At 40.3% G+C, this 23,393-nt stretch overlaps 1 protein-coding gene across 5 annotated transcripts in view; it reads left to right on the plus strand.

The window, feature by feature from the left end:
* The window catches only part of KCNIP4 (potassium voltage-gated channel interacting protein 4), a 1,152,721-nt gene that overhangs the window by 1,034,786 nt on the left and 94,542 nt on the right, over positions 1 to 23,393 (plus strand). For all 5 annotated transcript variants that reach the window (XM_034672026.1, XM_019796537.2, XM_034672028.1 and 2 more), the window contains one exon: positions 11,976 to 12,100. In XM_034672026.1, the coding sequence (XP_034527917.1) occupies positions 11,976 to 12,100 (125 nt within the window). The remainder of the gene's footprint in view (positions 1 to 11,975; positions 12,101 to 23,393) is intronic.

A 23,393-nucleotide genomic window follows, 5' to 3' on the forward strand; every position in this document is an offset into this window, starting at 1 on the left:
GGCCATGAAACTAGGTTAAGATGATAGTTTTATTTTAGACAATTGGCTTAAAGTGTCTAAAGAACACAAGCCATTCTTGGAACAAGCTTTATTGTTAACTGGTGTATCTTTTTTTCCGGGTTACTTACATGATGAAATCTTTGCATCCCACATGATCTTTCTACTATTTTCTTACTGTCAATGGGCCAAAGGGGTGGAATGATAACTACTTAAGTTACATAGAAGTTTAGATAAACAAAATCCTCTATTTTTTCTTTTACTTAATAATTTTATGATTGGTCACTCATGCTGTTTCTAATAGGAGTCATAAATACCTATTTTCCATTAGCATTGAGCTAAGAAGTAATATTTGGGCTAAACATGAACGTAGTCAACGCCGGTTTCTGCCAGTTTCCTTTAAAAACTGAAATGGGAGCCTAACACTTCAAGCAGACTCAATTTTACACTCCACCAGGTCTATAAAATACAGAACATTGCTACCTTATCTGCTTAGATGCAGGTTAAAGTTTAACTTTCTTACTTTCAAACTGCCTTCTTGCCAGGGGATAGAGAGCAGCAAGTGCGATAGGCGGAATTTCTTTAGAGAAACATTGGCCCATCTTCACTTCCAAAATTCCAGGGGGAAAAAAAAGACAAGTTCTGGGGATTAAATAGGCAGAGGAACTTACTCACCTTTCAGCAAAGACTTTGAGACTTTGGGTAGAAAAACAATTCCATGGTACATGGTAGTGTTCTTTGAATCTGCCTGAAGATAGGCATATTCTCCAGAGAGCATTGCTGGAGGTAATAAAACCACATTTAATTTGTCTCAGTGACAGTGCAAAATTAATGAATACTTTAGGTGAGCAGAGGTTGGAAGGGTCAGTAGCAAAATCATCATCAAAATAGCAGAGAGCAAGCAGGTGGATTACGAGGGGGCTCCGAAGGCCATGCAAAGCCTTTACATGCATCATCCCATTTAATCTGTAGTTATTGTTCATTCAGTAAGAGACAGGATTCCTTTCTCTGTTGGCATTTACTCCCTTAGTGATACCATTGAGTTTCAGGGTCTTATGTATGATTTATATGACGATGACTCTGCCATTTACATCTTTAGCCCAGACCATGATTCTCAACTCCAGACCCATATGTCTGTCCGATCAGCTGACAACTCCACTTGGATGTTCAATTAGTGACTCTTCCATTAGAATTAAGGTCTATGCGAGCAAAGATTTTGTTATTGTTGTTGTTGTTCATTCTACTGTCCATAGTGCCTTGAACAGTGCCTGGTTTATGATAGGCACTCAGTAAAGTGAATGAATGAATGAATGAATGAATGAATGAATGATGAACTGTCTCTAGTATCCAGAGCCATGCTAGGCATTTGTGGTAACAAGATAATTGAGACAGATCTCTTGTCTCCAGATGTTCACATCACAGAAGAAATGACAGATAAGCAATCAGGTCAATGATATATAAGGCAATCAGAGCAGAGAGTAGACAACTATGCATACTGGACGGAAGTCTGAGGAGACTTGTCCTGTGCCAAGCCCTGTCCACATTGAGATAAGCCTCAAAGAGAATAAAGAGATAATGTTGAGGCGGAAGAAAGGAGGATCCACGTAGAAGGAGATGGTGAAAACAAAAGGATTTAAGTTGACAACACAGGCTTTGTTCAGGGAATAGCAAATTGTCCAAGATATGATGTCATATGGTGAGTGGGAGGAAATGAAAGGCAGTAAAGCTAGGTTATTCTTTCAAATTCCATTCCAAAAAATGGTCCTTATTCCTTTGTCCATACCAAAGTGGAAGAGTATAAAAGGTCTATTTTAAATGCTTTCTACACATTATTTCATTTCAACCTCTCAACCACCCTTTGCAGTAAATTCTATTATTATCCCCCTTAATGGATGAAGAAACTGAGGCATAGAGAGACTAAGCACCTTACCCAAGTTCACAGGGCTAACAAGAGGAAGCAAATGGATTCAAACTCAAGAAGTATAATAACAGAGCCCTCACCCCTGAAGATTCTAGAACAATGACTCACTAGTAAGTGTGCAGTAGTTATTAATATCATAATTGCTACCCTTTATTGATTAATTCTTGTATGTCAGTACATAATTCAAACAATTTCTCAAAACAACTTTATGAAATTGATATGAGTGTTATTCCCAGTTTATAGATTTTAAAATTGAGGCTTAGGGCAGCCAAACACATCATCCAGTATCAGAATTGAGAAACAGACCCAGGAGAAAAAAAAAGTGGAGCAACTAATTTGCTAGAATGAGTGCTCCCAGGCAGTTTTCTTCTTATTGAAAGGGTGGCAATAGATGTCACTATAATTAATACTAATATTACTACAAATAACAATAATATTATGATGGTTTACCATGTCCCAATCACACATACCAGCTCATTTTACATCCAGAGTCACTCTATACTATAATATCAGGTCAAATTTTATGCTCATCTTTATGGCATCGAACGAGAGCAGAACTAAGTCACAGAGAGCCTTACTAACTTAACACTAGTCACACGTAAATGCCCAGCTGACATTTGGGCTAAGCAATCTAACTTCCTCTGAAGCAAGAAACTAGCTTTAACCTAGAAAGAACATAACAAAACCTAGATCACTGCTCAGTTTTCCTAATGCTCTATTTTAAAAATAACCATGACAGGGGCGCCTGGCTGGCTCAGTCAGAAGAGCATGTGACTCTTGATCTTGGGGTCGTGAGCTTGAGCCCCACATTGGATGTAGAGATTACTTAAATAAATAGACTTTATATACGGCCATGACAGGTAAATGTTTTGTGGCAAAATATTTACCAGCATCCCTGATATTAGCCCCAAAACATCCCCCTGATACGCCACTAAAATTTTATTACTAAACTCACCCAAATTCTTCTTAACTCCCTACATCATAGATTCTAGCTATTTACGGTCTACTTGCTAAAGCAACACACAACCCAGTCACATCTGATGAATCCAACATTACACTTTATGTAAATAAAATTTCTATCCATCTGGTTAAAATCCGTTAATGAATGTTAACGAGGCTTATTGTGGTGATCATTTTGCAAAATATGCAAATGTCGAATCATTATGCTGTACAGCTAAAACTAGTATAATATTATATATGGTTATATCTAAATAAATAAACAATAAATAAATACATAAAATTTCCATATGTTTAATCTTTTACAATAGGCTTTAAATGAACATTTTAAAAATGTTTCACCTGCATATTATCTTCTGAAACAAAATAAAGAGAACAAAGCTTGTTCCTAATGACCCAGATCGAAAGTTGGTCATTGACTACTCTGCTATTATTATTATTTGCTATAATTTACTCGTGTGCCTTTTCAGCTTTATGTTCCCTCCTCTGTTCTCAGGCCATCAGCTGTCACTTCTAGACTTTAGAGTCAGTACATTTAGGTTTAAGTCATCACTCATAGCTTCCTGTTTCTATGTCCTTCATAAGTTACATTTCTTCCAGCCCTGATTTCCTCATCTGTAAAAGCAGGGTGACAATATTGTGTATAGTGTAATCATGAGGGTTAGCTATAATAATGAAAGTGAAAATAGTTTTGCTCACTCCAAAGTGCCAGCTGTCAAATATTAGGTATTACTACTGTGACTCACGGGCTTCTTTTAATTTGTACCCCTCCCTTCCCATCCCCAGCTGCTTCCAAAGTGGAGAGAAAAGCTTATTAAAATTGTGGGCATAGTAAGCATGGGGACACTCTTATTGAGATAGGACATTGGGACAGCCATTTGGCAAAGCACTGTACTAGGAGTCAAGGAGAGCCGGGTCTGGGCTCAGATCTGCTGCTGAGGTGAGCCACAGCCTTTGACTTACAACCGCTAGTGCTAAGGCTCTAAAGCTGAATATAAATTTACAAAGGGAAGGGGCTGGATTCTAAACCACAGTCAGTTCTAGGGTAACTATTTTCTGCCTAGAGCCCTATTGCTACTTAATTCCTGATTCTAGGTTGGGTGTGTGATTTCCAGATAAGTGGAGCCCCATCCTCCTTCCCCTTCTACAGTAGGCAGAACAACAGAAGAGTTAATGACATGAATCCTGGAACCAGAGTATCCAGAGTTCATACTCTGGCGGTGCTACTGTGTGACCATGGGCAAGTTCCTTCACCTCTCTGAGCCAGTGTCTTCCTCTGTAGAACATAATTTAGTATCCATAGTGTGCTGATGGGGATTTTATGAGTTAATATAAGGAAAGCACTTATACAGAACAAATGTTATGAAAAGTGGTTTGTTATTATTGTTTGATTTTAAAGGCAAACTAAAAGGAGCTTATCAAACTTGAGGAGAAACTCTTTTGTTAGGGCATTTTTAATTTAGTGAGCCATCATGGGCTATCTTTCCTTATCTCTCTCCATGTTTCACCACTTTTTAAATTTTCTCTTTGATTGTATTCCCTCTCAGCTGTTGACTTTCCTGACTAGATTATCAATCTTTGGGGTCTATCTTGATGTGTTAGTTCAATCATATTCCTTGTTTCCTTCTTACCAAACCCCAGCATTTCTATTGCAGACTTTTTCTCTGTGTATAATGACTTGCAATATCATTTTTATGTTGCTCATTTACCAAGAAGCAAGTAAGACCCTACAGCTATGAAATAATAGCTCGTATCATAAGGAGTCACACATGACTTGCTCCGGTAATAATACAGCTAACACTAATAACAAGCATTCCAATTAGGTGATTATATTTTAAAATCTAAGCTTGCATGAAGAGTTAGTATTTATGTTTGTAAATAAGGTAGAGACGATCCATTCGTGAGTGCTGTGAGAAATAGCTCCAGCAATCTTCCTCTGAGTAGTTATATTTTCTAAGTGATTGAATCTGGTCATGAAATTGCAAAGTAATTCAAGTTCTCCTCGAATGGAAATTTCAATGTCATTGCCAACAACCACCTTTAACAGAAGATGTTCAAAATAATTGGCCATTTTCAAAATACTTTTCGTTTTCCATGTGATATATGAATATTAAATAGGATAAGGTACTAATTATAAAGGGTTTTTTTGGTCCTAACATACTTTTAAGACCAGAATTGAAGACACACGTGTCTGATTAACAAAAACTGGGGTGGGGGGGTTCCTAGTTGTTTAGGGTGGTCTGAGATGTGCTAGGATTCCCGCAGTGTTTTGGATGGATTGATTGCTTTCTACTCGTGGGCCGTGCTCCATCAGCTTGGAGTTAATTGCTCGTGTGCTCTCCACGTGCACCTGAAAATAGCTCCTGGTGGGCGGAGAGGTGAATGGTTGTGAACACAGCAAGAGTCAGGAGGGCTCCCAGGCCTTCAGATTCTTGAGATAAAGCATTTAAAGTTGGCAAAGTTTAAACAGTTGCTTACAGTGCTTGTCCCAGGTTTGAACTCTCCACCAAGTGAAGTCAAATGATTGAACAGAAAATAGACGGGTTTGTGTGAGTTCCCGGCAACCCCACTTATCAGCTGTGCAAACTTAAGCAAATTCCTTAATCCTGAAAATCATTGTCCTCAACGGGACTATAATGCTAATCGCTCTGAGGACAGTGAGGGCTGGAGCTAAGGAATGGAATGCTGTGAATATATGACATTCTCTCAATGCCTATCCTAGTTTTCAAAGCAGGAAGAAAGAGAGGAAAGAATTTGTATCGGTACCATGTACAATCGCTTTTGAAATCTTCACCTGGACGCTTGATCTTTGTCCTGCTGGGTCAGATGTGAGCATTAACAAAACAGTAGCATCTTCTCCTTATTCTAGACATTCTCACAAGTAGTTTTCAATGTATATAGTCAAGAATCTCCCAGTGGTATTTAGTGTAAATCTAAAACCTGGAGCAAAATTCATCAAACCATCCTCCACTACCTGCTACTGGACCAAGCTTCTAAAACCAGACGCAGCATATCATCAGGAGGTAATCATCCTCATCATGATTTTATTGCCACACTGACGAAGTCACTGTTAAACCAATTTAATAAAGCATAAACATTAGGAATAAAGACTCAAAGGATGTTTTTATAAATGAGATAAAGCAATATAAGTCAAGCCAGCTGAATCTTTGGCTAGACAAATCAATTTCAGCTCAAATAGAATTTTAAAGTTGTAGCGTTTATAATCTTTTATAATGAAAAATGGGTATGCTACGTAAAGAAGGGTCACCTTGTATTGCGAAATGGACCTCCCGTAGACTCATCCATTATGTTTGGGAGGCTTACGATAGTAATTCATTGATTTCACATGTTTTTACGGAGCATGTTTAGTGTGCCAAACTAACACACTACTGTCAGAGTGATGGGTCTGGCTAGGGGGCTGGCCGATCCCAGGTGGAATGAGGCAGCGGCCTCCCAGTGCCCCACGTTATGATGAAGCAAGGACTCCTCTCTGTGTACCCAGGCTGGGTTCTAAACCAAATTTCCAAGTGGGGGGACATTATTTATAAAATGGCTTTATTTCAGCCTCACAGGCCTTGTTTACAAACACTTGCTTTAGGAAGGCAGACCTCACGCTCCTATTTGTTTGCAAAGCAAGATGTTCTGTAATGATGTTCCGGAGGGTATGGTTTGACCTTGGATGGAGGCAGATGGGCATAATTCTAAGTTGGGCTGTAATAAACTTCTGCTATAGAAGGGAAGTTGTGAGAAAGAGGAGAAAGATGCCTATTTTTAAAACTCATCCCGTTGTTCCCAGGTGATCCGAACTCCAGTTTCTAGCCCAATTGTGTCACGGCCTGAGGGGGACTGTTTACTCAGACATAGGACAACCTTGGCCCTGAGAGAGTTAAGTCTAAGAAACAAATAACAAAAAGAGACAGCTGGGAAGCTCAAGGGTGTCTGGGTTTGGGAATTAGTTGTCTGATTAAAATTAAATCTGTTAGAAGATACATGAATTAAACTGCTATTTGTATTCAGCTTGTCTCAGGATGCAAAAGCAGCACCGAATTAGCAACTCAGCAAGATGCCCGCGGAGTTAAATCTTGGCAGAGGCCTGGAGATGATTCAGGTGGCCAGGGTCCCGCCTGACCCTGGTTTTAATCTTAGACACACATTTCTCGGTGGTAAAATGTATGAAAGCAAACAGTCTTTTTGTTTTTTCCAGCTCTGAGATAGCATCCCTTCTACACCTTGTTCCATTTGTTTCTAAATCAGCCCAGCATTGACTGCCACCATGGTGATCTCTCCAAGACACCCAGGCACGGTTCCTCTGAGCCATTGGGGGTTCATTGGCAGCCTAGAATCATTTTTCCTCTAGGATTTTGGAGAGAGACATATATATATACCAATATACATAATAATATGTAATATTTATATAACTGTTACCATCCCTTGAAATAGCATATTGACTGAGCTCATGATCTTTGTTGTTAAAAAACCAGGGATCACCCAGCTCTGTCCTTTCCTTGCAATGTGACTTTGAGTAGATTATTCAAGCTCTGTGAGTTCTAGTTATTCCTTGTAAAATAAGGGCAATAATAGGTCTCTCACAGCATTTTTGTCAGTATTAGAATGAGATAATACACAGCCAGACTTAGAGCCAAAGCTCTCTATACAGTGGTGATTTTTATTAGCAATCTCAGCAGAATGCTTTAAAAATTGGACTTTAGGGTGCTAAAGACACCTGTGTGCCTCTTTACTAACTAGCCATTTGACCTTGAACAACTTAGACTTTCCAAACCTCCATTTTCTTATCCCTAAAATGGGGATGAAAATCCTTCTCTGGAAGGGTGTTGTAAAGATTAAGTAATATGATGGGCTTGCATCTGTCCAGCCTTCACTGGGCAAACTCTGTGAGCAGCAAGACTTGCTTTAATGACTGTTGTGTGTCATTTGAATATAGGTGGGTGTATCTACTTACTAGGGCTACCATAACAAAATGCCACTGACTAGATGACTTGAACAGCAAATTTATTTTCTCACAGTTCTGGAAGCCCAAAATCAAGATGTCTGCAGAGTTGGTTTCTCCTGACACCTCTCCCATTGGCTTGCAATGGCTGCCTTCTTGCTGTGGTTACACATGGCCTTTTCTCTCTCTGTGTGTATCCCTGGTATCTCTCTCTCTTCTTAGAAAGACACCAGTTAATATTGGATTAGTGTCCCTATGACCTCATTTAACATTAATTAACTCCTTAAAAGTTGTATCTCCACATACAGCCATACTGGAGGTTATACCCGCCACATACAAATTTTAAGGTGTTAAATTCCACCCATAATGGTGCCAGAAGTCAGACTGTAGGAGATCCACTGGACTCAGTGGATCTTGTCAACTTTTCTGAGACATTTGACAGTGCAGAAAGGGAGAGGAGATAAATATGTTATTTTTATCATTCTTATTTCTGTTGGTGTTGAGAGAGAATGTGAGAAAGTAGAAAGAACATAAGGTTTGGCATGAGAGACTTGGATGTGAATCCTGGCTCTATCTTTCTCCTATGTGACATCTAGTCACTCATGTCTTCACCTCTATAAGACCGAGTATCACATGTGTAAAAAAAAAAAAAAAAAACAAGTATACCTCATCGTGGAGTTACCGTGAGGACTAGAATTACATCAGCAGAGCACCTAGCTTATCTCCTGGCGTACAACAAGGGCTCAATAAATGTTAAACGCTGTATTAAAATTCCCCCAAGGGGCACCTGGGTGGCTCAGTTTTTTAAGTGTCCGCCTTCAGCTCAGGCCATGATCTGGGGGTCCTGGAATGGAGCCCCGAATTGGGATCCCTGCTCAGCAGCGAGTCTTCTCTCCCTCTGCTCCTCCCCCTCCCCATGTTTGCTCTCTCTCTCTCAAATAAATAAATAAAAATCTTTAAAATAAAATAAAATCCCCCTAAATTCATGCCCCTAAAAGGTGGCTGAGTCAACTTGCGAATTTCAGGTCCCGTGCAGAATCGTGCTGCTCTCTCCAGAGTTTGCCTTCAGGAATCAGTCTTGATTGGGTTAGGTGGTGTTGCTTTTTTTAACGTCTGCTGGTGATTGCTGATGATTTCAGGTTTTTAGAGCCTGTCAGCCTTCTAGAAATAGAAACAGCCCTTTGGCAGGTAGGAGTCATTAGAAGTAAGGTACTAGTCAGCTGGGAAAACAAGAGTCCACAGACAGATGCTTCAAGTGTGGTGCTTTGAATATTGTGTGTGATGCTCATTCTATCACACACTTAATTCAATTACACTGACCCTCCGGCTCTGGGTCTTTTGTCTCTGTCTCAGCCTCAGCAAGTCTGTGACAGCTGGAAGAAGAAAGTGTGTTGGTGGTGTGGTTCAGATTGCTGTGTGGTTGCAGAGGCCAAGGAGGGAATGCGCTGTTTTGTTTCTTTCCAGTGGAAGGGTCACTGGGTCTAGAGAAGGTTGTGCTATGATTGAAAGACTACTCAGAAAATCTGATTAAAATTTCCTCTGCGTTTGCTTTTGCTTTGTTTCTCTGAATAAGGCATGGAGAACACAGCGATTCCAAAGAAGGCATTTAAGGTCTACCAATGGTCCACAAACCTGAGTTTGAGAAATAATTTTCTAGAGGGCTGCTAAGATTCAAGGGGTTCCAAGGGAATGGAAACTTTAGTAGCAACATCATTTGTTTACTGATTCATCCATTTATTCATTCATTCATTCATACACCAAATAATTCTTGAGTGACAATGGGGTACCAGACTCTGTTAGGTCCAGAGGATATACATATCTGCGAGACATTGCTCATGTCATCAAGGAACTCACAATGGAGAAGGGAGGCATGAACAGGTCATAATGTTATGTTTTGCATGCTTCATGGGAGATAGGTAGGATGTGAGAACTCTGTCCAGGGAGCTACCAGTTCTGCATGGTGGAGCAAACTAGAAAGGCTTCAGAGAGGAGGCAATAATATTTAAATTAGATCATAAGAGATATATACATTTCAACATGTGGAAAGAAGAAAGAGAAACATTTTAAGCTGAGGGAATTATACTGTAATCGACTCAAAAGAAGGTTAGATGAAGGTATTGTTCAAGAAAGCAGCGTCTTTCTAGCTGGCATTATCTGTTTACATCAGGTCTGTTCCAGGGCATTTATTTCTGCATCAGCAACAACAATAACAACAGCACAGTCTAATTCATTGGATCGATAGCGTCTTAGGGAGCACCTTCCCTCTAACCTCAGGATCTAATGAGTAGAAGCAACCCATTCTACTCAAATGTTCCAGTGAATGAAGGAGAAAATTGAAGGAGACCCATTTGGGCTTTTTTTATTTTCCCCATAAAGTCCAACTTGAGGTCAATTTGTGAATGCCTCACTGCCGTTTCCCCAGCTACCCGTAGGCCTCTACACATCCTTCAGGTGCATATCTCGCTTACTTTCGCATCAATTTTATGCTTGTCAGCTCGAGTTTATTCTTGGCCTTCCCATCTTCTCATGTCCCTTCTATTATTCTTATCCATCCATCACTATCCTGAAGCTTTTCCATCTCTCTGTTCCAAAATAAACTATTATAATATGAGAAGTACAAAACAAATGTCTGCTTTTATCCCCTTTTCCTCATTTTGATAAACATAAGCATTCCAAGTACCTGTTTCACTGCTATTATTGGTCTTTTGTAAACTTGGGGGCAGCCCATTAGGACACCCTAGGATTAGGGTTCTGCAGGAACTTCTTTATCCCTGCTCTATGAGAGCTCTGGCCCATCACTGCACTTAGTGAGACAGGGCAAGAAGTAGGTACAGGTATTAGTGAAAGGCAGCATTGAGTACCAGAATGATGTGATTTTGGCAATGATTGACTGTATTTCCAACTGACTCATGAGACTGGAATTGAAACGCCCTGGGTGCGGAGTTGATGAGAAAAAGCTCTTCTCCTTAGCCTCACTTATCTGAGTTGGAAATCTGTAGCTAGGAGGAAGGAACATAATGGAGGTTAGCAAGCCATGGCTTCAGAGCTGGGCCTGGATGCTTCTATTCCTGGTGAGTTCTTTAGCCAAGGTATGGATTGGACAATGGCAAGAATTTCTTGGGCCTCCATTGGTCCCCATTGCAAAAAAGATGAAATTAATCAAGGATGCTATACTTTGAGACCTGAGCACCCAGATCCTAATATTTCCAACACCTCCCAAATAGTGTTCTACAGGATCTGAGGGCAAATATGTAGAGGTTACCAGATGTGACTTGTGGGGAGAAAGGGTTCTTTGGACAAATACCATTTGGGGTCAATTGGGTTAAACATAGTTAAACAGAAATGTTTGTTGCAGATCCCCTGGAAACCTTTAATTTCTACAGTTTTGGTCCCAGACTATGTTCGCGTTTATAGCATTTTCCAAATTTATATGGGAAATATTTATATATTCAAATTCTTTAAATTCTTTTTACATAGAGCATCTTTCAGAAATTATACTGAAGTACAATTCACAAAAGAAAGTACAATGTTTTAGAATTTATCTGTAGCTATAGACTCCCTTGGCTTCAGAGTAGGGTCTAGCCAGAAGTGCCCCCAGGCCCAGTCCATCCACAGTGCATCCGGGAAGACTGGGTTTATGAGAGCTGGTAAATCAGTCAAATCAGCAGCTGATAACTCACTTCAGCACCTGACCCGGCTGCTTTATTTGTAGCCGCAGGCCAAACATTTGATTTCAGTGGAATCCTTAGAGAGTATTAACAGAGTCCTACCTCCTAGTTGTGTGATACATAGGGTCATACTGATCGTCAGTAAATGAAATTCCATTTTTCTAACCTGGACTTGGTACATATATACCAAGTCCAGGTTTAAGGTTATTCATGATTTTGTGCACTCTTCAAACTGTATCATAAAAACACTAGTATTGTAATATCTAATGATTAGAGTCTGTGGGGGGGAAAGATTATGTGGAATTGTCTAGGCTTAGTTATTTAGCTCTGGGAAATGTAAAGACTCCTTTAGGCAGTAGGAGAATACTTCCTCTGGAAAAATCACAGATATCCAGTAAACGTTTCATTGTTTTCCTGTGTCGTTGTGTATAAGCACTGGTGACCTGTGACTGTTCTTCAGCCTCTTTTTGGTTCTCCTCCACAGACAGCGTGGAAGATGAACTGGAGATGGCCACCGTCCGGCATCGGCCTGAGGCTCTGGAACTTCTGGAAGCCCAGAGCAAATTTACCAAGAAGGAACTCCAGATTCTTTACAGAGGATTTAAGAATGTAAGAACTTTCTTTTTGACTTTACCTTCACACTGTTCTCAGCAGAGCATTGAGAAGTGAGAGGGAATGAGGGAAAACATACGGTTCTGTGAGGGCCCCATCATATGCACATTTCACACAGATCTTTCCTAGATGTGAACACTGTCAATATCCATTAGACTTTGAGTCACTTCCGCACACCAACGTTCATACAATGTGGGTGGACATTAAACAAGGATAAGTAGAGAAAGGCATACTCAACTCAGTTCTTGGTATGTTTTGTTTGTTTGGTTGGTTGGTTTTGGGCTGTAATGACATCATTTCAATAAGTTTCAATTCTCTCCTTATTATTGAACTATAGTCTCATGTTTGACTTGAATCTTGACTATAGATTAAGGCCCATCAAGGAACGCCATTCCTAGTATTGGAGAAGAGTCACTCTAAGTTTCTTTAAAACATGCTACCAATGACTCTAGACCACAAGCGTCTGTAGGTGGTCTTTGCAGCTTGTTCTTTGTGATCCAGGCGCACCTATGATTCTCCTTCCTGAGGAAATCATCTTCAAAAGGAGTGATAGTTCATGCATACCAGAGGGTGAGGGTGAGAGACTACGAGTGGCCCAAACAATTGATCAGGGACACACTCTTGTTGGGTACTTGGTATGTGTTTAGTATTAAGCTAGATTCTGTAGGTTATTCAACAGCCAGAAAATATATTCGAAGAGCTTCTGTTCTATGTAGGGAGAGAAGACTTGTCATGAATTTATTTGAAAGCAATTCATCCCTGGATCTCCTGGCTGGCTCAGTCAGTAGAGCATGTGACTCAATCTCAGGGTTGTGAGCTCAAGCCCCACATTGGGCGTGGAGCTTGCTTAAAAAAAAAAAAAAAAAAGCATGTCATCCTTAAAAGTATCAAATGATTGCGTATCAAATGGCATACACAGGCCAACATGTATCATGTTCTTACACATATATAAACCATACTAGCTACACAGCAGGTGGCCCTTGAAATCCAAATTAAATTGCATTGATCCCTCCTCAAGTCTTCCCCTTAACAGCCCCATTCCATGATCTGTCAACTCTATAGTGTCCAAAGAGTTCTGCTAATTCCAGCCTCTTCTGACCATCTCAATTGCTACCCCAGTGCAACCTCATGCAGACCAAATGAGAAACTCTGCCTCCTCCATGGGTATCCTCACAAAAGTTTACTCAGAGAATGTGTAACACTAGTTGACTTTTCAGAATATGTTTGTAGAGTTCCATCGTGCATATTGCACACAACCTTCCACTATCTCTCTGACTCCACGGTGTCTCTCTCCACCCCATTTCTGCTCTTACCACTCTCCTTGCCCAGGCTTTCTAAATTTTTCTCTCCCCATTACTACTCTGAAAGCTGGTTCTCTGCTAACACCCAGGCTTTTGTGGAGGTAGACTAGGTGGGAAGAGGGGAGATGTCATGGAGAGAGGCGCTTGCTCCACACAGAGAGGACTCTCATTTAAAGGAGTCTTGATGTGCAATCTATCAAGATGACATGTGTAAAATAAACATGCATGAAGAGAAGGGGGCTTTGGAAATGAGGCTAGAGAATTATTAGTCATGTCTATGCTGCAGAGTGTGCAGAAAGAGCAAACACTTACCAAAAACAGCTGGAATGACCACTGGCAGCAGCAATCAGATACAAAATGGTTGTCAAGTAAAGGAGAATTTCATCCAATCTCTCAGCATCCCTGCTACATTATCACTCCACTGCCGTGACTGAAGTTCTCTCCATTTGGGGTCAGGCTGCCTTTCGTACCATTTGTTGCAAATTGAAGTCATGATTACTGCCATCGTTAACCTCCAGAGGCAGCATCTCTGCAGGTTGGTCTTCTCCAAGTGGCACTTCACAGAAATTGCCCAGGCTCTGACGTCTGCATTCGATTATTTTTGTCTTTTATTTTCCTTCAGTTTTATTGCTCTTTTATTTTTGCCTTTGCTTACTTGTCCTCTTTTCCTCCTCTTCTCCTCTCCTTCTTTTCCAGGCCCCTCTCTTTCCCTTTTTCCTATCCTTCTTATTCCTGTGCTAATTCTTCTTCCTGTGCTCTCTCCCTCCTTTTTACCTCCTTTGTCTCTTCTCCATGTCGATTCTTGTCTCTTTTCTTTCACTTCCCCCTTTCCTTTCTCCGTTTCTCTTCTCTCTGCATCAGTTTTTCTGTCCCCCCATCCTGCACCATGAGACAAATGTCATCAGACTCGAATGTGCCCAAAGCATATTCACATCCTCCTTACCAGAAAATAGTCCACAGTTTGCTCAGAAAATATTAATTGATGTCTCTGATAAGTCAAAGACAGCTGTTCCTTTCATTTGGGGTTGTTTTTCCCTAGTCAAATGTACAACTCTAATAAATATACCCTGAATTATATCAATAGAGGCATGAAAATAGGGCAGTGGCACCCATGTTTAACAGGATGGCAGCAATCTGAACCAGCTTAGCCTCAGACAAAGCAAAACAACTACTCTTGGTTTCTTGAACACCAATTATCTCAAGCTTTTAAGATCAAAAAATCATTTCCATGGAACCAATTGGGTTATTTATTTTTAATGAAACATTTTAAAACTCAATATATTTTTATTAATAGAATAAACTGATTACCAACATCTTAAGACAGTCACACTGGGGGTGCCTGGGTGGCTCAGTCATTAAGCATCTGCCTTTAGCTCAGGGTATGATCTCGGAGTCCTGGGATCGAACCCCACATCAGGCTCCTCCGCTGGGAGCCTGCTTCTTCCTCTCCCACTCCTCCTCCTTGTGTTCCCTCTCTCACTGGCTATCTCTCTCTCTGTCATATGAATAAATAAAATCTTAAAAAAAAAAAAAAAGAAAGACAGTCACATTGATATAAAGGAGGCTCACCATGGCAAATCACCCCTGTTTGTAAAGATTGCCAGAGCCCCCCAATTTTCCCAGTACTGTATCCCTGGTAGCATTTCCTCATTTCCAAAGCAGATTATTAATAAAAATGGGAAATGGGAGAAAGGTACCATATTAAGAAACAATTTCTCAGCCTGTCACTCTGTTTTACCCACTGAGTCACTCCCACATTTTTATTTCTCTTACCACCTGCTGAACTGAGTCTCCAAAAGTAGGCAGCTGATAGAAATGGAGAATATAGCATGGTGTTTCTCCATTTTTTTGTGCCTTGGAATCAACTGAAGGCTTGCTAAAACCCAGATTGCTGGGCCCCAGCCTCAAAGATTATGATTTAGTAGGTCTGAGATTGGGGTGAAGAATTTGCATTTGTCATGATTTCCCAGGTGATGCTAATGCTGCTGGTCTGGCGAGCACAATTTAAGAATCACTGTGAAGATATCATAAGCTTTGGATCACTCTGACTCAGGTCCATGTCTTACTTCTTTAGGCAGTTCTCTCTAAGTCAGTAGGCTGTGTCTCCTTATCTCTACAAATTGGGATAGTGATACCTACATTGCCTGAGTTTTGTTTTGTTTTGGCTGAGTTTTGTCTGTTTGTTCTTGAGACATTAAGATAATAAACGTGAAGCTCAATAAAAAGCAGCTATAATAGTACATCTCCTAATAGTCAAACTCAGTTTTGTGTTCCATCAAAGTGACCAGTCATGGTTGGCCTATATACTCCCCCACAGTGTTTTGGGTTATGATCTACATAACTATGAATTAGAAAGGAGGCTGAAGCCTACAAGGTAATCTGTACATGTCAGCAATGTCAAACTTAACTGCATGTTGCAATCATGCCAGGACCTTTAAAAATCACAAATAGGTTGGTACCATGCTTGGTGATTCTGATGTAATTGCTCTGGGAAGAAGCTTGAGCATCAGGATTTATAAAGCCCTCCAGGTAATTATAATGTGCAGCTAAGATTGACAACCAATGAACTAGTTGCATAAAATCCTAGTCATGAGGTGTTTCTATCAAAAAAAGAATTGACCTAATTGTGATGAGTCCTATAGTCTTGAACACCAATGGTTAGACTGGCTACGTTGGAACCTTACGCGGTCTTTGGTGGGTTTCCACCCCTTGGGGAGATGTGCGTGTAGGTGGGTAACAGGTCTTACCGCTGTTGATTCTGACTCAGTTAAACCTGAGGAGATGCTCAATAATTTTTTTTCTAAACTCCTTAATTTTAAAAAAAATCTCCTTTAATAGATAGGTAACAGAAAGCCACATTTGATAACCACTGACCCGGAAGGTCAGAGAAATATCCATATACACGAGTCATAAATTTGATTTACTGCTCTCTTTCAAAATCAAGCATAAATTCAGTTCAATTTTAGGTGATCATGAATGGTCTTCTGGGGCATTAAGTTTTAATATGGCTATGCCTCTTTGACATTTACTTTCATTAGTTAATAATTTACAGCGTATTCTTCCCATTGTTTAAGGCATGACGTGAAAGTTTCAAGAAGTTAGATCTATTTGCTTTGGACACCTGGTGCCTTCCTGTCCCGAATCCTTCCCTGCTTCTTTTTCTTTCACTACTTTGAATTATAATAGATCAAAGTAACCATTAGATTCAAATATATCTTTAAGGTATCACTTTAATGCTTGGTAATGTCCTTTTTCCCTAAAAATGCTAAGTATTAATATCCTTCCTACCTAAAAATGAAGGATGTCTGTATTGGTTTTTTAATTGTGTTTAATAAATTGTCACATATTTAGTGGCTTAAAAAACACTCATTCATCATGTCACAGTTTTGAGGGTCAGGAGTCCAGAAGCAACTTACTGGGTCTTATGGATAGGGTCTCACAAAGCTGCAATCAAGGTATTGATTAGGCTACACATCTTTCTGGATCCTGGGATCCTCTTCCCAACACACATGGTTGTTGACTGAATTCATGTCCCTGTGTTGTATTTCTGAGATCCCCACTCTCTTGCTGGCTGTCATCCTGGGGCCACTCATCTCCTGGAGGCTGCCTGTGGTTCCTTGCCCATGGCCTTCTCACAGAATCTCTCATAACGTGCAGCTCACTTCTTCAAAGTCAGCAAGGGAGAATCTCTCTAGTCTGCTAAGGCAGAGTCTTTTATGGTGTAACATAGTCATGGGCATGACATCTCGTCCTACCACCATTGTATATTCTGGCACTCAAGGCAAGGAGATTAAAAAGAACATGACTTACTGGGAGTCACCATAGGGTGTGTCCATCACAGCAGTGTTCCTAAGCAGACAGCAACCCCAGCAGCCAGCAGCTGAAGCAGCTGCATTAAATCTGAAATCACATCTCATGCGTGTGTAATCCCCACCCTCAGTGTTGTACCTAAAATCCAGACCTCTCCTTGGAGATTTTGCCAATAGTGGCACCAAACTTTTCCTTGATTTCTGCAAGAGCTTTAATGTTGTGGCCAAAGGAATCAGCAGGAGATGAAAGATTTTTTTATGGGTTTTTTCCTACACCACTTAAAAAGTTTGAGAACTCACTACATCTTTAAAAATAGGTGAGGGAAAGTGAGGATGAAATTATAGGGGTCTACAGTTTTTTACAAAGTACCTTTATCTAAAAAGCACTAAATCCCACTTAGGGTAGGGCAGAAGAGAGGAGGAGTTTAGCACATGCTTGAAAAAGAGCGGGATATGGTGTTTAGGATAGAGAAATAAGCTGCTAAATGCATAAGGCAATTGCTCTTTTATCATGAGCCCTTAGAGTTATTCTTGAGGCTTCCCGGGCTGGTTGTGTAACCTTCAGTAAATCACTTCATCCCTGGCAGCTTCTGTCTCCCTGTCAGCAAATTAGGGATTAAGATCTTCTCTTCCAATCATGAAGGGGGGTGGGTAATAATTGGTTTTGTTCTGCTCTTGAAAGATTCAGATAAAAGGTCTTCCTTAAGTGCAAAGTATTACTCATGTACTTTAAAATCAAGGTAAAAGAACAGAGTTAGAATGTTATTTTCCATGCCCTGGCAGAATTTTCTGTCAGACGTCCAGGAAGCAGGGCTTTCTGAGAAGTTTGTCTACAGGTCTCAGCAGATAAACATGGCTGCCTTTCTGACTTCCAAATACTGGCATGGGACAAGTGCTTTACTGGGTTCAAACCTTCCAACTGACATTTTCTACCTTGGGCAGACGGTTTAGCTTCTCTGGACATCAAATTCTCCTTCGAAGATTCAGACTATTAATGCCCACTCGAGTAAGAAGATGATGAAAAATATTTTACATAATTTCTTTTATTGAAAGTGCTCAGTAGACATTGGAGCTCTTCTGCTCTTTCTTACTCATTCTACTAAGTACAGAAGTAACTGAAATCACAGTGAACATTCTGGAATATCATCTTGAAGTATATTGCCTTACACAAGAGTTAGGTAAATATAATCTGTGGCATTTGGATGCTTCTAATTTGTTTGTTTGTTTTTTTTTAATTTTAAACTAATTAAGCATCATGGTAAATTTTTGAAATCATGTGGGGGACATAAATTAAAATACGTTAAGTGTCTCATCTACAGTCCACTCCCCATTCTGCCTCACTGGCAATAAATATGCTTAACTTTCTTCTTTATTCTCCTAGGTATTTTTATGTGCATGTATTTATGTGTTCGCATAGGGATTCTTTTGACACAAATGGGTTTGATAATACATGTATCCTACAGATTATTTTTACTTAACATTGAACAATCGTGAATATTTTATTTTCAAACAACCATTACACACATGTTGGTCAGGAGTTCCCTGTTTGGGGACACATTGAGCCTGACCTGGTAATTGGTCTAGTGGATTAGCACACCAGTTCTCAGCCTCCTTTTTGATTGTTTGGGAATTCTCATAGGAGAGGCAGCAGTTTCTGCACTGCCCTCTTACTCCACCCCGGTTCCAGAGAGGGATTTTCTTTTTGAGGGCTATACCAACCCTTCACCATACCAATACCCACAACTGCCCCTCTCCTCCCCTGCCCCCCAAAAAGAGAGAGAGAGAGAGAGAGAGAGAAATAAAAGTGGACTAAGGACCTTATTTCTGTTTAACCTATGAGATTCCTAAAGACCATGGCCTGACCCTGATTCATCTTGATATTCTCTACTCCTAATTCCAAATGTGTGGCCCATTGTACCACTCAGTATCTGGTTTTAGAATAAAAGTACTAGACCAAGAAAACAGATAAAAGTCATCTTGCATCATCCATATAATGCCTAACTTTTAAGATAGCTTATAGGTTCATTAAATGAAATATATATGCAAGGGGCACCTGGGTTGCTCAGTTGGTTAAGCATCTACTTTCGGCTCAGGTTATGATCCCAAGGTCCTGGGATTGAGTCCCGCATCAGGCTCCCTGCTCAGCAGGAAGTTTGCTTCTCCCTCTACCCCTCCCCCCTGCTCGTGATCTCTCTCTCATGTTCTCTCTCTCAGATAAATAAATAAAATCTTAAAAAAGACAAGAAATACATATGCAGGATATTTAACTCTTGTTTGTCTCCTAAACCTATCTTTTCTCAATAAACATGCCTTTCCATGTATCCAGTAGCCCAAAAATCAGATGTCTTTCTGGATCCTTCCCTTAGAACCTGCTGTATGTAATTAATCTCCAAGCTCAGTCCATTTTCTAGTCTTTATATCTCTCCCATCTACCCTTTCCTTTTCCACGACACTGCCCTTGCCTCTCTGTCATCTCTCATCTTCATTACCACAATGACCTCCCAAGCTCCTGAACTCAGGTGTTATCTTCCTTTGAACCTGTCTCCACAAAGCAGCTAAAGGTGTATTTCTTTTTTTTTTCACCTTAATACTTTTTTAGAAAAAAAATTTTTATTATGTTATGTTAGTCACCATACAGTACATCCTTAGTTTTTGATGTAATGTTCCATGATCCATTGTTTGCATATAACACCCAGTGCTCCATGCAATATGGGTATCTTTAATACCCATCACTGGCCTATCCCAATCCCGCACTCCCCTCCCCTCTGAAGCCCTCGGTTTGTTTCCTAGAGTCCATAGTCTCTTGTGGTTCATTCCCCTCTCTTTTTACCCCCCCTTCATTCTTCCCTTCCTTCTCCTACCAATCTCTCTGCTATTTCTTATGTTCCATAAATGAATGAAACAATATGATAATTGTCTTTCTCTGCTTGACTTATTTCGCTTAGCATAATCCCCTCCAGTCCTGTGCATGTTGCTGCAAATGTTGGGTAATTGTTCTTTCTGATGGCTGAGTAATATTCCATTGTATATATGGACCACATCTTCTTTATCCATTTGCCTATTGAAGGGTATTTCTAAAGCACAAATAGAACCCTGTTGATTCCTACTTAAAACCAGATAATGTCTGTCCGTTTCAATTAGGAGACAGACTCAAGAGCCTTATGAACTCATCAACACAAATTTTTGAGTGTCTACTATAAGTTCAACCCTGAGTTAGATTCTCTCTGTACTACAGTGACCCATCTAGTGCTTGCTTACTTTTCCAGTCTCATATCTCACTATCTTTTATTCACTCTGCTTCTGCCAGGAAGAACTGCCTGCAGTTGATGTGATTCCCTCTAAGGAGTCCTGATCTGCCCTTTTCTTCCTGCAGAGAATGCTATTCCCCATGACTCCCTTACCTTTCATGAGGCAAACTTCTATACCTTCTCCGCATCTCGGCTTAGATTTTACTTCAACATAATTTTTTCCATCATTCGTTCTGTGAGTGCTGAATATGAGCCCACCACTCAACTAGGTACTTAGGATGCATTGACTAGAATGTTGGGTAAGTTTTCTTAGAGCTTACATTCCAGTGGGAGTTGAGAGGGTAGGGATGGTGAAGGGGAGGGATGAGACAATAAACAAACAAACAATTAAGGAAATCTCTGGTGTGATGAGAACTGTGATGAAATATGTTATAGAAAGGCAGAACAGAGAGCTTCTCTGTGGTGGTTAAAGAAGAGTTCCCTGGGGAGATGGCACTTAATTGAATCTAGAATATCAAGAAGGACACAGCCATCTAAAGGACATTCCGAGCAGAGAGAACAACCATGAATCCTGAAGTAGGAGTGAGGCAAGAGTGTGTGGAACCTGGAATATTCATTTTATTTTATTATTTCTAAAGATATTGAGAAAGTACTGGTTTTAAAAGGTTCAGATATAACATATGGTAATGATTTTTAATGACTCTGTGAGGCTGCTGTAAGAAGAATGGAGTGTAGGGAACCAAAGTAAAACAGGGAGACCCTTGAGAAAGAAGTTTCAGGACAGTAGGGAATGAAGTGTTGCTTAGACCAGGATGGTGGCAAAATATGGTATGTGGTGGAGGCCGAGCTGACTGGCCATTTTGATGGTTTGGATTGAAAAAATGAGAGGAATTGAGGACTCAAAGTTAACTCAAAGCTAACTTTGAAAGGCTTATATGTAAAAAAACTTTATTTGACACCTTGTAGGTTCGGAAACCCTCCTAAAGTGCTCCCCACCATTACACTGATTTAAGGACCCCTTCCCTATTCTGTAAGCTCCCTGAGGACAGGCACTGTATTTTTTCTACCATGATATCATTAACTCTTCAGACCATGCCTTGTACATAACATAAAATCAATAAATGTTTGTGAATGAGGGTCCCCAATCAAAAAATGCAGGGAGTCAGCCCAGATAAAATTTTTATCTTCTTTCACTTTCTTTTTAGTTCCTTTCACATCTACCTAGTAATATTAAAGAGCTATCGATTTGCTCTTGGGAAAAAAAATCTAATGATAAGGAAAGTGAAAGAGCATGACTTTTCTTGTAAAAGAATGACAAAAATAGCTTGACACATTTGCTGAGTTTATCAAGTGCTCCTCAAAAATGTTAAGGGCAGTCTCATATGGTAATGAAAAAATACTTCTGTTTCTATTGCAGGTGTGTTCATAGTTTTCATCCCATACTCATGCCTTATAATGCTTAACAAATATGCTGTCCAGTGAATAATAGGATCTCTGTAGCTCAAGAACCCCTCTCATCTCAGCAACATATTTCAAAAAGTTAAAGAGATCGGGTGGTGGCACCTAGCGATTCCCATATGTGTTAGAGTAGGTTCACTGCTGTAACACACAGCCTAGTATTTCAGGGGCTTAATGCAACAGAGGTTTGTTTCTTCCTCATCTCCCATTAGGCAGATCATTAAAAGATGGGTTCAGGTTGGGGGCTCTGCTTCCCCTGTTCGTTAAGGTTATTCCTTCCATCTGTTGATTCCACTATGGCCTGCGCCCTCCCCTGGGCCAATTGTGTCTGCTCCTTGGTCAAGAAAAAAAGAGAGAGAGCAAAGAATACATGGGGCATATTGGGCATGTGCTGAGTGTCAGACATTCCTTCTGCCCATATTCTGCTGGTCAAAACTGAGTTATGTGGCTCCATTTGACTGTAAGAGAGACTAAGAAACACATATTTCAAAAGAAAGTAAAATTAAATTTCCTTCAAATTAAAGAATAGCATGAGAGAAAGTTATGTCAGAGATTCCCAAGATACCCCCAAGTTCAATCGTTTGCCAGGAGGACTCACAGGATTCAGTATATAATCATATTCAATGCTACCATCTGTTATAGCAAAAGGATACAAAATAAAATCAACAAAGGGAAAAGGTGCATGGAATAATGCTTGGAGAAAACCAGATGCAAACTCCCAAGATTGCTTTCCTAGTGGAGTCACACAGAATGTGTTCTTCTTCCTCAGCAATCAGTTGTGAAAACATAGGTGAAATGCTGTCTACCAAGGAAAGTCATCAGGAACTCAGTCTCCAGGGCTTTTACTGGGGCTGGTCATATAGGCACCCTCTGTCTAGCATGTACCTAAATTCTAGACCTCCAGAAGCAAAACAGGTGTTCAGCATAAACGATATTGTTTGCATAAACAATTTAGGTACAGTGAGCCATTCTTATCAGGGAATGGTGGAAACCATCCCAAACCCCAGTTTCCCAGATTCCAGCTCTTAAAGAATGAATTGTATTCCTCTAAAACATATGTTATAGCCCTAACCCCCAATGTGACTGTATTTGGTGATAGGTCCTTTAAACAGGTAATTAAAATTAAATGAGGTCATGAAGATGAGGCCCTAGTCCCATAGGACTGGAGTTCTTAGAAAAAGAGGAAGAGACACCAAGGAGGCAAGGCACAGAGCTAAGGCCCCATGAAGACACAGCGAGAAGGAAGTCAGCTGTAAACCAAAGAAGAGAAGCCTCAGAAAAAGCCAACTCTGTGAGCACCTTGATCTTGGACTGCCAGCCTCCAGACCTGTGAGAAAATAAATTCCTGTTGTTTAAACCACCTGTCTGTGGTATTTTGTGATAGTGTCTCTAGCAGAATAGTAGAACAGTTAAGGGCCAGCCTTGCAAGTAGACCTTTCTAAGTGCAACAGCCTCAGTCCTGCAATGATAACTC

Source organism: Ailuropoda melanoleuca, chromosome 11, assembly GCF_002007445.2.
Source record: "Ailuropoda melanoleuca isolate Jingjing chromosome 11, ASM200744v2, whole genome shotgun sequence".
NCBI lineage: Eukaryota > Metazoa > Chordata > Mammalia > Carnivora > Ursidae > Ailuropoda > Ailuropoda melanoleuca.